The 18343-nt window shown below is 43.8% G+C and overlaps 1 protein-coding gene across 1 annotated transcript in view; it reads left to right on the plus strand.

Moving 5' to 3' along the window:
- E2F3 (E2F transcription factor 3) overlaps positions 1-18343 on the plus strand; it is a 175186-nt gene that overhangs the window by 117678 nt on the left and 39165 nt on the right. Inside the window, exons 4-5 of the mRNA XM_086965146.1 lie at positions 1522-1680; positions 5630-5744. Coding sequence (XP_086821272.1) covers positions 1522-1680; positions 5630-5744 — 274 coding nt within the window. The remainder of the gene's footprint in view (positions 1-1521; positions 1681-5629; positions 5745-18343) is intronic.

Consider the following 18343-nt stretch of genomic DNA (forward strand, 5'->3'; position numbering starts at 1 on the left):
TGACTGGCTGCATCTCATTCTGCAGGGGGGCATTTTTCTACGCTAATCTTCAAAAAAGTTATTTACAAAAGTTTTAGCTATTACCATATAAATTACAATAACTTTTATTTAAGTATTAATTATTTAAAAAAATTAGAAGCCATTGTTATTTGCAATATCAGTACATATTAGTCACGTAAATGCAACACATATTGCATTACAAATGCTATACGTGTCACATTTGCGAAAGTTATAACTATTGGCCTTGTAAATGACAAAGCTATTAATTTCGCTATTTTCAAAACCAACACATAAATTAAAAATGTGTCATTTACAATACCATTAGCTCAAACTTTCCTAATGCGAGACCTATTGCATTGCAAATGCTTGTTTTTATTCGATCTGATACTGCTGGACAGATTATATGGGGCCTTTTCTTACTTCGGTGACAAAGGCTGCCGTACCGTTTTTGGAACCACAAACTGCACTGTTAAATTGGCAAGTGGCAGTCTTCTAGGTAGGATAACCTCACGTTTTCACACAAATTGCCCACTTTGTAGCTACTCATGGTAAGAATCTATTGAAGGCGAGTCACCTGAATGTCGTTTGACTTTGAAATTATTTGAGTATTTGGAAGTTGATGACCAATTTACAGAGAAATAAGTAAATGGGGTCTTCGGTGTGATCGACTGTGATCGACTGTGTTTTCCAGGGTGCGTCCTTTCGATCTATATTAATTAATGGTGCCCATCTTGTTACCCCTCACCTGTGATTATCCCCTTCTTCCCTGTCCCTACAGCCAACACTTCTACTACATGGACATTTATGCCTAATGATTGGCAGCCCCAAGTGTCTGAGCATCTGTCTGTTTTTTAGTTTTTGAAATTTGGCTACCCTAGTCTTGTATAGGATAGGTGGGAGTCTCACGGTTGCAAATGCTAGTTATTTGCTGTAGCTTTCCGTGGTCCCTTTCCACAAAGGTGAAGGTGGCAAATTCTGATATTGTATTGAATCTGAAGTGGTCTCTGACTCGAGCGCCATAAACCCCAGGTCCAAATTCACCTTCAGAGACCTACCAGCACACCTTCATTTCTCTCCATCCCCTGGCAGATGGCACTAAATAGTGCAGCACTGGTGCTTGCTGGGCTTCTGTAGGGGCACAGTGGCTTCCCATGTTCTCGCTCCTGGGTCCTCATGCTAGCTAGTGCTTCTGCTGCAATGAAATTAGTTATTGGTGCTAAGGTGAAACTCATACTTGTGAATCATTTGCACTGAGTGCTTGTGGTGTGGGCTGATTAGCATGTACCTGAGAAAACAACCAATGAGTGAGGTGGGAGAAAGGATGAATGACGGCTGGCATCCTGCCTCCGCATGGCTGGTATAATCTCTGTCAACATGGATACAGCTGCCATTTAGCCACACAAAAATTTAGTAGCCCTTTTCACTGTGCTTCCATTTCAGATCTTAATGATGCCACTTGAGCATATTTGTGTATGAATTGGTTGGTTCTTTTATTAATTATCCTTCTTTTGGATTGTTTAGGGGCTGCAGCCTAACCAACCCAAGTAACAATCATGCCCACCAAGATGGCTTGTCTGATGAAGTGATGGAGCTCAGTCGTCAGGAAAAGATACTGGATGACTTAATCCAAAGTTGTACGCTGAACCTTAAGTTATTGACTGAAGATTCTGAGAACCAGAGATATCCTTTCCAGGCACACCTTAATTTTTTTTCACCATCTGCCAGTAGGGTTTTTGGAAATACATGAAACTTAGCAGTGCACTCTTATGTTATGATATTTACTGCAACAAACTGCTGCTGTAAAACGATTATCCAATTTAAACGTAAGAACCTTCCCATGGAAAGATTAACAGCAGATGCTGTCTCGAAGGTTAGCTGTCTGGTTTGGGCAAACAAAACCGTTTAAAGTCAATATTGCTTATAAAACTAGATTAAGACGCCCAGTTGTTTAAAACTTCACTTTCTACACATTTGAAAGAGTGCGGTGAAAAGGATAGAGGCTGTGAATTTTACAATGGTCTGCAGTGAGAAATTGTTTATCAGCAACATTTTCTCTTTCCAAATGAGAACTGGATGAAAAAATTATTACTTCTCAAGTTCAGTGTTTCTTGTTTTTGCCCCATTATGATACACACACATAAGACTTAAGGAACTGTTAAACTTATACGGTTAAGCTTTTATTTTTTCGGAATTTTTTAAAAACTCAATGTACACAGAACACATGAGTTGCCAAATGTATTGGAGAAAAATGTACAGCAGAAATGAAGAGCCTTTGATACCACCTGCTAACAAGCTTTTTTAAAAAAAAAAATGTTATTGGTATATATGCAAGATAAACAAACACCGATAACATGGTGTGAACATCCCCTGATACAATAGATTTCCCTTTCCATCACCCTCCAGTGCTCCATGCCAACCACATAATCCTGGTGTTGGGGAAGTGGTTCTGAGCCCCATTTCCTAGCTGTCTCTTTGCCACCATTCATTCTAAGTTCACTGTGAGCTTGTGATAACGTCTGTGGTCAGTCTGTCCTCATTCCCAGCAGCGTAAGCCCAGGCTGGAGCCTCAATGGTATCCAGTTGCTTATTCCAAGATACCCCAAACCGCCTCCCAGAAGTTTTGAGTTTGGGCAGTCCCAGAGCCTGTGGTAAAACGTGCCTTCCTGATCACATCCCCCTAGACAATTGGGATCCGCAGCTCTGCCCTGCCTATTAAGCAGTGTGCATGTATAGAAGACTCTGCAAGATTTTGAATTGGATCAAACAGAGGCTTATCTGAATGGCAACTTCTGTATAAGGATCAATACACCCCTGGATCCTGATGTGTATTGTGCATGGCTAATCAGTTTATATTTGCCCCTTCCCAGGCTTCGATGTTGTGCATCCACCACATGGGTCTGTTGTAGGAATACAATATCAGGTTGGTTTCTGGAAATCGCTTTGTGAACGAGCCCCCTTTAAACCTTGTTACCCAACCTATTAACGTTCCACGTCACTAGCAACAACTGTGTTTGGGTTGAGCCAGTGTATGCGTCAATGTATCAACCACCCCGCCCCCACCCCCCTCCTGCGGCGTTTTCATAAAGTGCATTTTCATATTTCGTTCCACACTCAATTTCGCAGGGAATAAGAGCGCGTATTTCAGGTTCAGCTGATGAAGCACCCTTTTTACCGGAACGTATGCCCCTCTCTGCTTTTGAACCAGAGTGGTATAATCTGGATATAGAATGACCATTTGGCTATCAAGTTGCCAAGTTCCATGCTTTCTCACCGACTGAAGAATCAAATCTTTGTCTGGAAAGTTTATCGGATGAACTATAACAGGACGCTTGTTTGCCTCTGGTAGTGGGGGGCTTGCCAGGATCCTGTGTGCTTGCATTTGGAAGGTGTGCCTCTTAAGACTGTGGTCGCCAACCCTTCTTCCACATAGAGTTCCAAAGATGGACCATCCGCTCCTTTTGGCAAGCCAGCCAAGCTCCCGTTATGACAAGACCTACCCTATGCACAGCAGGTGTCTCTCCTGGTTCCTCAGTATAGTGCCCAGCGCACTACAGTTGCGGCTATCGCACCGCTACTGCATCCCTCCTCCAGCGGTGGAATTACTGGCTAGCAGCCGTCGACACCCCCACAGACCTCTTTGTATGTTCTCATGTGAAACTGGTCACTGCCAGGGAATCCAGTTGGCTGGGGGCGCTTATCCAGTAATGTAAGAGTGACTGCAGCAGCTGAGCCAGGCGGCAGCTACTTTGACTATTGATAGCAGTCAACTATGCAGGCCGATTCACCTGCCGCTGACCGCTCCCAAACCCCCCCCCCCCCTCTCAGGTCCCCCCCAGCCACAGCAGTCACTCCAGCAGGGCCAAGGGCACTCTGTAGCCCACAGTCTGGATTATTCCAGAGAGGCTCCAATCGGGCTGGGAGCCCTGGACTACACATCTGTCTCCATTGCAGGCTTGACCATGCTCCCCCACCGGGTAGCAAACTTAATACTGTTTCACTTCGCCCCACTGCTTCACTGGTTAGAGTGAAACAATTAATTATCTAACTTTTAATATTAGGATAAAATTATGAATCCTCACTTATTCAAATATTAATTTGTGAAAATACATTTACAGCATGCAGCCTCATAGGGCATTAAGTTACTCAATATTTAAAATGTCCATAGTCTTTAGTTCCATACAGCCGACTGTATAACATGAGCCTCTGGCTTCTTTGACATTGCATTGATCACTACATTAGTGACAGCGCTAGTCTTTTTTGGTCAAGTACTGCCACATAGAACTTTGTATTCCCCCCGATGTCCCCTAATAGTTGGGAGGCCTGATTGTCTCCATTTATCTGATGTTTTTGCAACAAATGTTTTTAGATTTGCTGTACAGTCATTCAATTTTGATTTTTATAGCAAACTCCGCTTTTAGATATTGAATACATTTGCCATGTTTTCAAGCATTGGCTATGTCAAAGATTCACATGATTTGATTTAACCCCAAAGGGGATCCTCTATTTAAACAGTAAACCTTGCTAATGTGACCATAGGCCAGGAGCAATGTTTAATATCACACTAACTTCAGCCAATGAGGTGAATGCATTTTTACCCAAATTTTTCCATTACAAAACTAAAACTTAGATCAAGAGTTAATCATATGTGAACCCTGAAAGAAGGCAATGCTGGAGAACAGAGGTTACATTTAAGTAGCTTGCCTCTTCTCTATGTTTTGGCTCTTTCCTATTCACGATTGAAATGAAATGGCTAGCAGTTCATACTACGTTAAGAAGCAGGTGCTCATTACCAAAAGAGATTGCTCAGAACTGCTTGTCCCGCTGAAGAATTTGCTATTGAATCCTTATCCAAGCAGTAGTACTTGGTAAACATATGCCTACTTCTCCATTTTGCAGGCTGACTGCTTTCATGTAGAGGCAATGCTGCATATAGATCGGTCATTAAGGAAGCTTCTGGTTCAATGCCCTCCTTTATGGTATTTCTTAATTTTAGGTTTGTCAGTAATTACCCCAGGGGTATCCAACCGAGAGCTACTTATGTTCAATGAAATGCATTGAGAGCTAATATTGTTAGTGTTTTTGTATAATTTCTATTTATTTCTAAATTTAATAAGCTGGGCTGCACACAGGTGAGCTACTCCGAGGTAGCTGGAGAGCCACAATAGCTCACTAGCAACTGGTTGAAGACCCCTGAATTATCCCAATGGGCTATACTTGACTATGTGAATTAGAAATAAAGTGCCCTCAATTGTGGTCGTCCTGCTTTTCTGACCAATTGCTTCTTTCCACAGTTGATGAGATAAATAGTGGCAGAAGGATTAACTAGATATTTTCCTCAATACATTAGCTTGTGACTCTGAAGTTGACTACTAAAGTTTGCAATAGAGGCAGCAGAGGAGATCCTGAAACTTGTGTGATTATTTGTTTGTGGAGTTGTTTGCAATTCTGTAGTCAACAAGACTTAACATTTCTGACCATACAGACTATAATCTTATATTGGGGTTTGTTCAAAACAATAATGAATGTCTTAATTTAGTATCCTGGGGTTTCTAAATTGTTCTCCTTTTTCTGTAACTAATATAACCTATTATCTTCATTTTGTGTGGTTGGTTCCTTAACTGCCCTTTACATTAGCATATGTCACTTATCAAGACATCCGGGGAATGGGTGGTATTAAGGACCAAACCATCATCGTTGTCAAAGCTCCTCCAGAAACCAAACTTGAAGTGCCTGACCCAGTTGAGGTATGGCGCTATCTATTATTTGTGTCTTTGCCCCATGTTATGAGCATGCTCCTTGTTAGAACATTGTCAAACTGTTACATAGACATGTTTCAGCACTGCCAGAGCTGTTCTTGCGGAGGCTTATGCCAATAGACTGCAAGTACCATGGACGAGCTCTTACTTTTTCTGCTTCATTTGTTTGTGTACACTATGCAGCTATATAATCTTCTTTGTATTCCAAGTAATCATTCATTCCTTGCACCAAATGCCCCAGGACATCTTAAGGATTTTGGGGGCCCTGGGTCAAACATATTTTGGGGGCAACTGTCCAGAACATCTTTGAATTTATGATCCAATTTGAGCCCCTGTTTCCCATGCAGTTTCCACTTCCTCAGCTGCGTTAGCGATCCAGTTTGCATCATAGGCATTAACCTATATATTCCCGAGGTACATTGACGTGGCAGCTGACAGCGGTAGGATTTAGTGTTTCCTGCCCTGCTACTAGGTTTTAACCCCTTCCATGCTGATGACGAGTTCAGCTCGTCATCAGCTACGGCGCTCGTATGCTGATGACGAGCTGAGCGCGTCATGTAACGCGGTATTTTGAAAATACAGCGGGGAAAGCCGCCGCAGCGATGCGGTTAAATACTTTTCAAATTGTATATGTGTGGATGGATTACTCTGTGCTTTTTAACAATTTCTCCTACCTACGCGCATTTGTTCTTTACTTGATTCTGCTTGCCTATACCTCCTTAGCTGCTTCGATTCACATCTCGCTTTTCCTCCAGTCCTGGCCCGCCGTGGCTGATACGCCGATTGGGGCTACTATCGGGCTCCTCACTTCCGCCCACACAGTTTCCACTTCCTCAGCTGCGTTAGCGATCCAGTTTATATCATAGGCTTTAGCCTATATATTTCTGATGCAAACGGACGTGCACAGCGGGCGTACCGATGGAGCGCCAAAGGCAAGCCCTTCTGCACAAAGAGGCGTCCGGCGCCGGCCATGCTGCCCAATTCCCCTCTGGTGAGTTTCTTCCACTATATTAGAATAGGGAAAAACTGCTTAGCATTAGGCGACTACCATTATGCCAGTGTACAGTGGCTGATCTGAGCTCCGAGGTAGATTTTCAATGAAATAAGTGCAACTGGTCTCTTCTCCAGCCCAGGAATCTCGCACACAAGATCCTCCCATGCAACAATAAGTGTAAAAACATTAAGAAAACAAAGGAATTAAAGGCCACCCTTTTAAATTGTCGCTCTATGCAAAAGCATGAACTACAAATGATCAACAGCCTGATTTTTTTATTTCTCCCTGAGACCTGGCTGTCTGAGGCCTCCAACCCGACTATCACCTCGCCCATCCCTACGGGTTATAAAATCCTTAGGTGGGACCGGCCGAGTGGGACGTGGGGGCGATGTCGCCATAATTTACAATAAAAATCTAGACTGCTCTCCCATTCTGATGGAAAACATCAAGGGCGCAGAGTCCTTAGGCTTCTGCTGTACCTTGTCCCCCAATCATAGCATAGCTGTTTTTCTGATTTACAGACCTCCCAGTGCAATTGAAAATGTTATTACTATGCTGAATACAGCCACCACCTCCATGGACTTAAAATACAACAACTGCCTTATTTTGGGAGATTTCAATATACATATGGATAATGGAACAGACCCTCAAGCAATTTCCTTGTTTGAGATGCTGCAGGGCTGCAACATGTTTCAATCTATTTCTTCCGCCACCCATGAGAAGGGCCATACCCTAGACCAAATCTTCCACAACTTTGACATATCAGAACCCTCTCTTCCCATTATCTGGTCTGACCACCTCCTATTAAAATTAGTAATTCCCAACTCTGCCACAGCTCCTGGGGCTAACGCAGGGCAGAGGGCCCCTAGTTTAAGGACATTCCATAAAATATCCATCCCAATGTTAGCAGACACCCTCGGTCATTCCTCACCGGAGCTGTCTTGCTGCCTCTCAATAGATTCATGTCTTTGAACCAACAGTGATGCAATTGTAGCGGTTGTTTCCCGCTTCTCAAAAAGTTCGGCCCCACCAGCGCGATGGTTTAACGATTCCCTCAGATCTAGCAAAATAAATTGTAGAAAAATTGAACCAAAATAGTGTAAATCCCATCTACCTGAGTACAGGAAGGTGTATAAAGACAATTTAAAAACTCATTACATTCACGTGAAGGCAGCCAAGAAAAACTTCATTCAAACCAAGATAGAAAATGCCCAAAATAAGAGTAAGGAAATCTTTGGCATAGTTAAATCCTTTACCGCCCCAAAAGCCGGCACAAAGGAAGGGACATGCACAGAAGAATGGTCTAAGCAAATAGCTTAATTCTTCCACAAAAAGATCTCTGTGATCCAACAAGCCTTCACTAACATCTCATAGGAAGAAATGACCATCTACCTAGGTTCCAATAGCATATTCCACCCCTTGGATCCTCCATCTTTACTAGCTTTCCCTGAGTTTCAGCTTGAAGAGTCACTGACCATTCTCCACAGCATTAAGTCTGCCTCTCCTACCGACCCATGTCCAGCAAATATCCTGAACCTATTAGCTCCCACCACAAACCTCACGGTAAACCAGCTCTTTAATGTGTCCCTCTCCTCAGGCAACATGCCGAAATGATGGAAGAATGCTAAGATTCTTCCACTGATAAAAAAAGGCTAAAGCCAAACCGACGGACCCTGCCAACTACAGGGCAATCTCCCTTCTTCCGGCCCTCTCCAAAGTATTAGAGCATGTAAACAAGGCCCTCCAAAAATACATTGAAGATGAGAAGCTCCTTCATGAGTTGCAATCCAGTTGTTCAATATTGTAACACAGCGGCAGCTCACCAATATTACTGGAAATTATCTCTGTGATGCCTTCCCATTTCCTATATGTTGGGCCTTGTTTTGATCTAAAAGAATCTTTTTATATGTAAATTGCATGAATCATAAACTCAACGGGGCAGATTTACAAGCCCACTGCGCCACCAGCACATCACTTTTCATGACGTACTAGTGGCGCAGGGGGCTCCACCATAATTACAAGGACAGGAAAAGCCACCATGCATTACTTTTCCTCTCCTTGTAACTACGGCCCTTTCACACGCAGCACTTTGCGTTGAAGGGGCGTTCCATAGGTGTTGCTATGGGTGTTTCCACGCAACACCCATGGAACAAGACACATCTCCAGATTTACGAGAAATCATAAATCTGGAGATGCGTGTGAATGCTACGCTACCCTAGAGGTGGCGTAGCGAGGTGAAATGAGGGGAATTGTTTTCATCACTCCTCGTTTTTCCCTCTTTTAATGCGTGCTGCATTCTACAGCATGCATTGAAAGAGGCATAAGACTGTAGTGATTGTTTTTGTGCAGGAAGGTGCCCCTTCCTGCACGAAAACAATCTCCCCACGACGCAGGCATCCTGGCTGCAGTTTGTGCACCAGCGCAGGGGAAGCACAGAGATGCAACATATTCTTGTAAATATGTTGCATCCCTGTGCCTCGGAAGTGCCGCAGCGTGGCGCAGCCAATGGGCTTGCAGTGCCACGCTGAGGCACTTCCTTATATCTCTGCAAAATGGCTGTACTAGACTCTCACACATCAGGTACATGAAAAATAAGTTAAAGGAAAACTGAATTTAAAACCATCTGTTTAAGCAATATTCAAGGTCATTAGGGCAAAACTCTGGAGAACGGAGCTGGCTCTGTCAGGGGGCCCCTTGGAAGGTTGGGGACCTGGGCCAGAGCCCACTTTGCCCATGCATTAAAACATCTCCGCAAATGCCTAAATTAGTGGCTATTGTTTGTGAAGGAGCCTGTTTTGTGAAGCATTTACGATGTTCAAGACACAAAGGTAGGAAAACTCGTTTTGCAGCTTGAATGTTTTCTGGATTCACATGCTATGCATTATTCCGCCATCCAGTGGTTGGGTCCTGAAAACTTTTTCTTGCGTTTTTTTCTTTTGTGCTGCTGAGTGTCATCTGTTCCCCTTCGGTGGTACGTCCGTTGCCCTAAGATGTCAGACATGCGCCCCAGAAGCCACTGTGCATGGTCGCCATTTTCAGATTATTTTGCCGCTGTCGGGTCGGCAAGCAACATCTAAATCTCTGGACACCAAAAAAGTTGTGAGGGCTTTCGGAGGATCTTTGAACGAGTCAGTGGAAAATCTACAGAAATCATCCCAAGAGGAGAAAGCCAAAGGCACAGAAAAGCACAAAAAAGTTGGTGCACCATGTGGCCAATGGACCGCACGGTCTAAATGCATGGGGTGCTGGTGTCAAAGAGGATGGAATATACACCTTTTCGATTCTGCCCCAAGTACTAAAATAAGCTCACCTAAAGGTACCATAAACAGGTCTGCAAACTGCTTTCGAAGGGACCTCAGCACTGAGTTCCAACAAATCACTCAGAGAAGCAGAGGTGGGCACGCTATCGCCATATAGGCAGAACGGAATTGGAGCGCTTCAATGAGGGAGCACAGGCTTTTGAACAACTAAGAACATGGTTGTCGTAGAGGTGGCGCAGTGGAGGAAGGATCAGATGCCGAAGAGAAAGTCATACATATCTAGCCATAGCAGCTGCCAAAACCAGTAAGGAGGAAAAATGCAAAAACATTCCCGAAAACATTTCCGTTTGTGCCGAGCCACAGTCTTCTGACTCTAATCCTCACACGAATGCCTCCACGCTAAAACCCTAGTTGACCGAAGAAAAGTCAAAACAAAAGGAACTCCATGGGCAGCGAAACCAGCAGACCAGTAGAGGACATCGCTCAGACAAGCACTCATCTAAAGGCAATTATTAATGCACGAGGATAAAGGAGATTAGCATATATGCCCTGATCATGAAGAAACAGACCTCTAAGTCGGTCGAAAGAAGAGGTGCCTTGAAGCCGAAATGACGGCAGTCATTTAGAAGAGGGATATCTGTGTATTTTCTCAAGGAATTTTGGAAGTGCTCTAAGATAGACACTTGGAGAAGATCTGAGAGGAAAAACAGGTTGAGCTCAGATCACTAGAGCCCCAGTTGGAAGAACAGGAACAACTTGCAAGAGCAATTCCAGGATGCCGAAAGTATTGATGACTAGTGGTAAGACCTTGACCCAGACTTGCTTGAGGTGGGATTGGAATCCTATCTGTTGAGATCATCCTTACCGGGTGACATTGCCATGTATAATACGGTGGTCAAGAGGGCACATGTGGGCAGGAGGGAGTGCAGCTTGAGAAAGAAAAACCACAGGCGTGTTTCCTGCTAGAGACCCTTATTCCATCAGCAGGAGCCAGTGTCTTCTTATGCTGCTAAGCATTCCAGACGAAGGAAGGTAGGCGCTCAAGGAACCAGCTGCAAATCTCTAACTCCAAGGGTGGAGACAAAAAATGTAAACACTCATCAAAGGACCCCCTTATACATCAGGGGCAACGCAGCAGCAGATTCCATCATAGTGGCCACTGCAAGGACATGCGGCCATCCACTGGGCCACCTCTGGAGAAGGAGACCAAGAGGGTTGAGCTGGTGGACTGAAAAGTCGGAAGAGGAGCAGTAGCTCAATGAAGAATTGCAAATTAATTTTTCTGCTAAACCGCTACGCCCACCAACAATGGGAAGAAATAGGGACATAAATGAAACGCCTCTCTGAGCAATACCAAGAAAGTGGCATTGTTCGCAGAAAGGAAATCAATCGCAAACACCCGCCTGAAGTCAGCAGTGGATGCCACAGATACGGTAAGCAGGCAGTTGGTCACTGGGGAAACACCTAGCTACGTGTGTCTGGCTTTAAGCATGAGGTACAAGTCAACATCATTGAGACCCCTTTTCCGGGAGAGCACCTGTTCGGCACGGCCTCTTCAGCAAATAATGGACAATAAGGCAGCAAATGCCATGGGAAACTGCAATACCACGGCCACCCACGAAGAGGAGCAAGTCCATAAGAAGACCAGCATGAAAGGAAAACTTCGAACATTGACACGAAAAACTTCTTACCACTGAGTAGGGCCACAGCAAGTAACACAGCAACAGTGGCGGTTCTCCACAGCCCAGTACCTGCACGTTTGTTGTAAGGCAAGAGGAACGAGTGAGCTCCTCGACAAAGTGACTACACTGCATCAGCCCCACCACATAAGAGTGGGGTGGCGGAATAGGGGTAGGTTCCTCTAAGAATGGAGGGAGGTCACATCAGACAACCTTGATACTCCACATCAGCGCAGTCCTTACATAGAACTAATAAACCTCCTCAAGTTTAAGCCCCCAAAAAATCCCATACATCACAATTATTAGGTAGAGGATCTCCTGCAGAAACATTCAATAGAAAAGTACTTCGGGAAAGAGACTGCTGTCAATTTATAAATTAAATTGCAAGATGCCTTTGAAGTAAAAAAAACTATATTATTCCGAAATTACAGAATATTACAAGAAAATGAAATTTACAAAAGCCATTTTCTGTTGCAAGATTGTTTTTTTTCCAAATGTTCCTCTAGAGGGGTATTAGCTATCATCAAATCCATGACCCACCCCGCTTCAAGGAGTCACTCAGGGCGTCGCGTATTCCCAATCCATGTAACACACTAATTTTTTCAGAGATGAAATACTCTGTGTACATGATTCTTCTCTAATACCATCTCACTATAATATACGTTCTGTCTAATGGACAGATGCAGATAGAGTTCACTATGACCCTTGCCCTTCAGCAATCCTTTAAATAGGAGTACTTACTATCACTCCCATACTGTGCAACAAACTAAATTTGTCCTTTAACTCCGCTAACATCCCAGTTTCTTGAAAGCATCCAAGGTGTCTCCTATTAAGAAAATCAATGCGGACCCCAATATCTTGGCTAACTATAGACCAATTTTGTTGTTGGCTTCTCTAATGAAGATGCTTGAAATGCAAATAAATTTGCAGCCGTCTACATATCTAGAAACTAATCGCATTTTTTATTCAGTTTTCATGCAGCACCTAATGGCGAATTCTCCTCGCTGTCAGAAAATCTTATAAGCATATTGGACAAAGGAAACACAGCTGCCCTCATTGTTTTGAAATGCAGGTTTTTTTAACAGTTTTTTTATGTCAATTGTCAAATACAACGCAGAGCTCTGTTACCCAGAGACAGACTGCCACATGTTACACAAGATATATTGCGTTGACTTTTAGTATATACATTATGCAAAAACTGAAATAATAAAGAAACAAGCCACCCCCCCTGCACTGTCTTTGCATCACACCAATAATAACACACATTCGCCTGCACATAAAGAAACATTATCCGCAGGACCCTAGAGGTCCAGAACCACAAGTCCTGCCTGACTTAACCCTCAAATGCCACGTCCCTCACAGCTGGGGGCTCTAGGTCCAAACCTCAATACGTCGCCCACCTCTTCCAGATCTTAAAATGCTTCAACGGGCACCCTCATGCCTGAAAGATCGGAACCTCCAACCCCATATTGAAATCTAAACCATTCTTCCATACCGAGAACAGAGGTGGAGCCCCAGCCTTCCACGGAATGTCCCGTTTAGCCAGAGTAAAGCCCAGTAGCATCAGATGGCGCTTATCAATATTCCCCCCCCCCCCCCGCACCCCCCCTCCCTCCATTACTGGAATGCAGCTTTTAACACCATATCTCACTCCATCCTCTGCCAAAGACAGTAGATAGGTGTTAAAGATATGGCCTTGACCTGCAAGACTAATTTCCTTGCAAATACATCTCTAGTATCTTCCATTTGCCTCCTCAAGCGCAGTACGTCTGAGCAGCGGATTGCCATAGCAGTCTTCGTTGAGCCCTGCATCTATCGTCTAGATGATTCTTCTGGCAACCTTTATTTTTAGCTTTGGGTTTAAAGTGTTGTCCTGTGCTTACAACACTCAATTGGTCGTCTCATTAACTGAGGAGAATTACTCTCGTCAAACTATGTTCAAGCACTGTTTAAGGTTTCATCATGGATGAACAATTGCTTGAAACTTCTTTCTCAAAAAACTGAGTTAAGTCCTAATTGGGGAAAAAAAACTTTGCGTAACTCTGGTCGCCTATTGAACTTGACCTAGCTCCTGTTCCACCAGAAGTGATCAGATACCTGAGACATATTTGACATCCTCTTTTGTTTAAGCATCACGTTAATGTGATAACTGCTTCCTGCTATGGAATTATTAAATCTCTCAACAATTTTGTACTTCCTTCACCAGCTAGGAAAACGGTTGTACATGCATTGGTCATATCCAAACTGGATTATTCCAATGCCTTAATTTGGTCTCACTTCTAATCGTTCCAGAAAACTGTAGTTGGTACAGAACATGGCTGCTAGACTTCTACTCAATCTTCCTAGACTCTGCTGCACTTCTTCCAAACTCGGGGACCTTCACTAGCTGCCTTTTGAAAAATCTGGTTCAACATTAAATTCTAACTCTTGTTCACCAAGCCATCTATAAAACATGTCCTAGTGTCTGCAAAACATGTTCACACTCTGTACTCATTCTATATCGCTGAGTTTAGCCAGTGCTTATCTCCTTCCTCTTCCCAAATTTTGTCTCGCTCGCTTCAGTGGTAGGTTCCAGGTTATGAAACCAGCTCACTTTAACCCTCTGAGCTACCTTGAATCTTTTTCTAAATTTCAAAAGGACCTCAAAACTTGCCTTTTTGACCAAGGAAGAGTAGAAATAAGGACAAAATATGGAACGGTGCTAATGTACCTTCCACGCCTACGAGAATGTAGTCTGACCTACGCATCACTAAAGGTACACCTGGCTGCCATAGTCGCTTATATCAGGGGGTAAGGAAAAGATTTCTGAAAGAATCAGATGGGCACTGCCAACAGCACCAGCACCCATGTGGAACCTCAATACAGTGCTCGCATAACTCATGGCAAGACCATTTAAACCAATGCACAAAATTAAACTGTAGTACCTAACCCTAAAAACAGTGTTTTTAAGATGGGTGACTGATGAGGAGCTCCAGCCGGGAGCTCCCGGCAAGGGATTGCCTTTTTGGCTTAAATCCCCCGATTTCTTACTCCCTCCCCCTCCCCCCGCCCCCCCCCCCCTCCCCCGAACCCTTTTGCTCACCTGTGTTCCTGCTCGACAGCGGCCTCCATCTTCTCCAATCTCCCGCATATCGGCTCGAGATCTTCAGAGGATTGCGGGATCGTTGTTTTCAGGCTGCAGAGCCTGAGCAAACCAGGCCAATGCCTGGTGGAGCTGCCAGAAAGCTGTTGGGGGGGATTTGCTCCGGTTTCGCCACCGTCGCCTACCCAGCCGGGCATCGGCATAGTCTCTCCTCGCCTCTGCTGCGTGCCTCCGTCTTCTGATGATGCCCTGATGAGAGCTTTCTTCCTTCCGTGGTGGCTGATGGGGAATTGGCTGGGACCCTCTCCTCCGGCCATCGCCTGCCTTTCCGGATCGAAGACTGGGTTGCCTGGCATCCTGCTGCGCTGGAACGAGAACCAACGAGAGTGCAGAGGTGAAAGCCACAAGGCATTGCTGCCCTGCCCCACTAAGCTTGCTTTCTGTCTTCCTGAGTTGCTTGTTCTCCTGACTGGCTGTTGCCTTTCCACCTCCTGGGGCTGCTTCCTGGACGCCCGTGCTCCTTTTCACCTGCAGTGGATTACCCGGGAGAGAGCAGTGACCTTGCCTCCCTCCAGTTCCAAGCTGCTGCCTTCCCCATTCGGCTATGCCTTTGGGTAGGTTTTGAACATTGGGGTTTTTTTTGTGGGTTTTTTTTTTTTTTTTTTTTTTTTTGCATTCACGCAACCCTGCCATCTTGTCTTTGTAACTCTTGGGGTCCGAGTCCCATTCCTCCAACTTGTGGTTTTGGCTGTGCTCCTGACTGTTCCTTGCCACTAGCCACCTCCCTCTGCTTCTGGTTTTATCATTGCCCCTCTTGCTCGGCTTCACATTGCTCTTTGTGTTTCGGCTTGGTGGGACACCCCGTCCACTTCCAACTCTCTGCCCCACCCAGTGATGAAGTCCGGCACTGGTTTGTTTGAGTATCCCTGGACCTTCTCCGGTTTTGTTCAACTTGTCTTCTGACTCTTGGTATCCACGGAAGTTCTCTTCTCCATTACCGGTCGTCCTGACTTGCTGTGTACTTTTAACCCTTTACTTTTACCCCTCTACCATCCTTGCTCCTTGGACCTGTTTCTATTTTATTCTTATGCTCTAGTAACTGATGTATTTTTAGAATAATTTTTCTCCATGCTATGTTTTTATTCTAGAAAATTATGTAACAATATTCTCTTGTAACCACTTCCTTACGTAAATCACTCTGATACCTCCGGCTCTAGCCAGCGCTACATAAAACTCCTCAAATAAATAGTGTTCTTAATGGCCATCACGTCACTCTGCAGAGTCCGCGAACTGCAAGCGCTGACAATCCTAGAGCCATACCTTCAAACACACAAGGACAAGGTTGGATTAATCGGCACCCATGTTAGAACAACCAGGCATTGAAGTTTTTCTAGAACACAGTGAGAGGTACAGCTTTGCAATGCTTCTTGGTCATTTCATAGCTTTGGCCCAAATAAGGGCCTCCCACGCACACCAGATGGATTCTAGCCACTTTGAGGGGGTGGCTGATTGCCAGGTCATTGGAGCGTGCACACAGGCTGGGATGGCAGTACGAGATCTTGGGTGAATTTTGGACCTGTCCTGAATCTGGCCGTGTCCATATAGCACAAGGCCTTCATTTGTATTCACTTATCCACAGGTAGCCAGTGGAGGTCACAGGGAAGGTTTGAGGCTGATGCACATTTCGGCAAGCGATAGAGCAACCTAGCCACCGCATGTTTCCATAGTCTGTTCTAGAGAGGATCAAGGTTTGAACCACTGTATTCTGAGCAGTTGGTTTTACCCCAATGATCTTTTTGACCCATTTTAGCACCACAAAGCACGTGGAGGCCACCTTGGCTACTTGTGGCTTCATTGATAGCTTCTCATCCAACCAGAAGCAAAGGTTCTTTTCCTTGGAATGCTATACCAGAGCAGCTCCCAAGTGCTTCCATCCAATGTTGAGGGCCCCATAACCGGGGATTTTTTCCAAGAACCAGAACGATGGATGAAAGATGGAGAACATTTTGGAATTCAACAAGGTGGTTGGGTGTGAGTTCATGTGCTTCTCCAGAATTCTGAAGAATTTGTGCAGCATTGAAATTAGTCGAAAATTAGTCCAGCGGGTAGGATTGAGGTTAGGCTTCTTTAGACGCGGTAGGACCATGGCATGTTTCCAATCTGGTGGGATAGAACTCTCACAAAGTGAAGGGTTAAGTCGATCAGCTTCTTTTTGAAGTAGGTTTGCCTCCTAGGGATTGTTTGGATGGAGGAAGCAGATCCAGCGGGGAGTATGATTTAATTGAACTCCATAGTCTGGACTTTAGGGATGTCTAGCAGAGACAGTAACTCCAATTTAGGGGCATCAATAGGAGTAGTGAGTTGTCTTCACCACTTGGGACACGATCCCAAGTGCTGGTGCTAGTGGAGACGGTATGTCACTGTTACAACGCAACTTTTATGTCGTAATGCTGTTACAACGCAGCTTTTACAACGCTGGTTCCATTACATCGGATGCCATTACAACGCAGGATATTACATAGCAGATGCTATTACAACGCATACCATTACATCGTAAGTATTGGTAAGTATATAATTTTTTTAATTTTTTTTAAATATTATATAATGAATTTAATCATTAATTTTAAATAAATTAATTTGTTTTTTAATATTATAAATTAAATATATTAATTTAAGTAATTTTTTAAATAAGTATGAGTATAGGAGTATATGTTTTGGGGTACTGAGGTATATGTTTTGGGGTGTTTGGGTATTTTTAGGTTTTAGGGCAGGGTTTGGGTTTTGGGGTACAGGGGTATTTTTAGGTTTTAGGGCTGGGTTTGGGTTTTGGGGTACAGGGGTGTTTTTAGGTTTTAGGGCAGGGTTTGGGGTACAGGGGTGTTTTTAGGTTTTAGGGCAGGGTTTGGGGTACAGGGGTATTTTTAGGTTTTAGGGCTGGGTTTGGGTTTTGGGGTACAGGGGTGTTTTTAGGTTTTAGGGCAGGGTTTGGGTTTTGGGGTACAGGGGTGTTTTTAGGTTTTAGGGCTGGGTTTGGGTTTTGGGGTACAGGGGTGTTTTTAGGTTTTAGGGCAGGGTTTGGGTTTTGGGGTACAGGGGTGTTTTTAGGTTTTAGGGCAGGGTTTGGGTTTTGGGGCAGGGTTTGGGTTTTGGGGTACAGGGGTGTTTTTAGGTTTTAGGGCAGGGTTTGGGTTTTGGGGTACAGGGGTGTTTTTAGGTTTTAGGGCAGGGTTTGGGTTTTGGGGTACAGGGGTGTTTTTAGGTTTTAGGGCTGGGTTTGGGTTTTGGGGTACAGGGGTATTTTAGGGTTCAGGGGTAGGTTTGTGTTTAGGGCTAATTAAATTATATTTACCATTTTTAAATTAATTAAAATGTATTTATTAAATTAATTATATTACATTAATTACATTTTTTAATTAAATTAAATAAATTAAATAAATTATTTTAATTAATTTAATTAAATTACATTTTAAAAAATATTTAAATTAAATTAATTTCATTATATTAATTTAATAAAATTAATTACAATTTTTATTAAAATTAAATAAATAGATTTTATTTTATTAAATTAAATT

Source organism: Lissotriton vulgaris, chromosome 4_1 (genome assembly GCF_964263255.1).
Source record: "Lissotriton vulgaris chromosome 4_1, aLisVul1.2, whole genome shotgun sequence".
Taxonomy (NCBI): Eukaryota; Metazoa; Chordata; class Amphibia; order Caudata; family Salamandridae; genus Lissotriton; species Lissotriton vulgaris.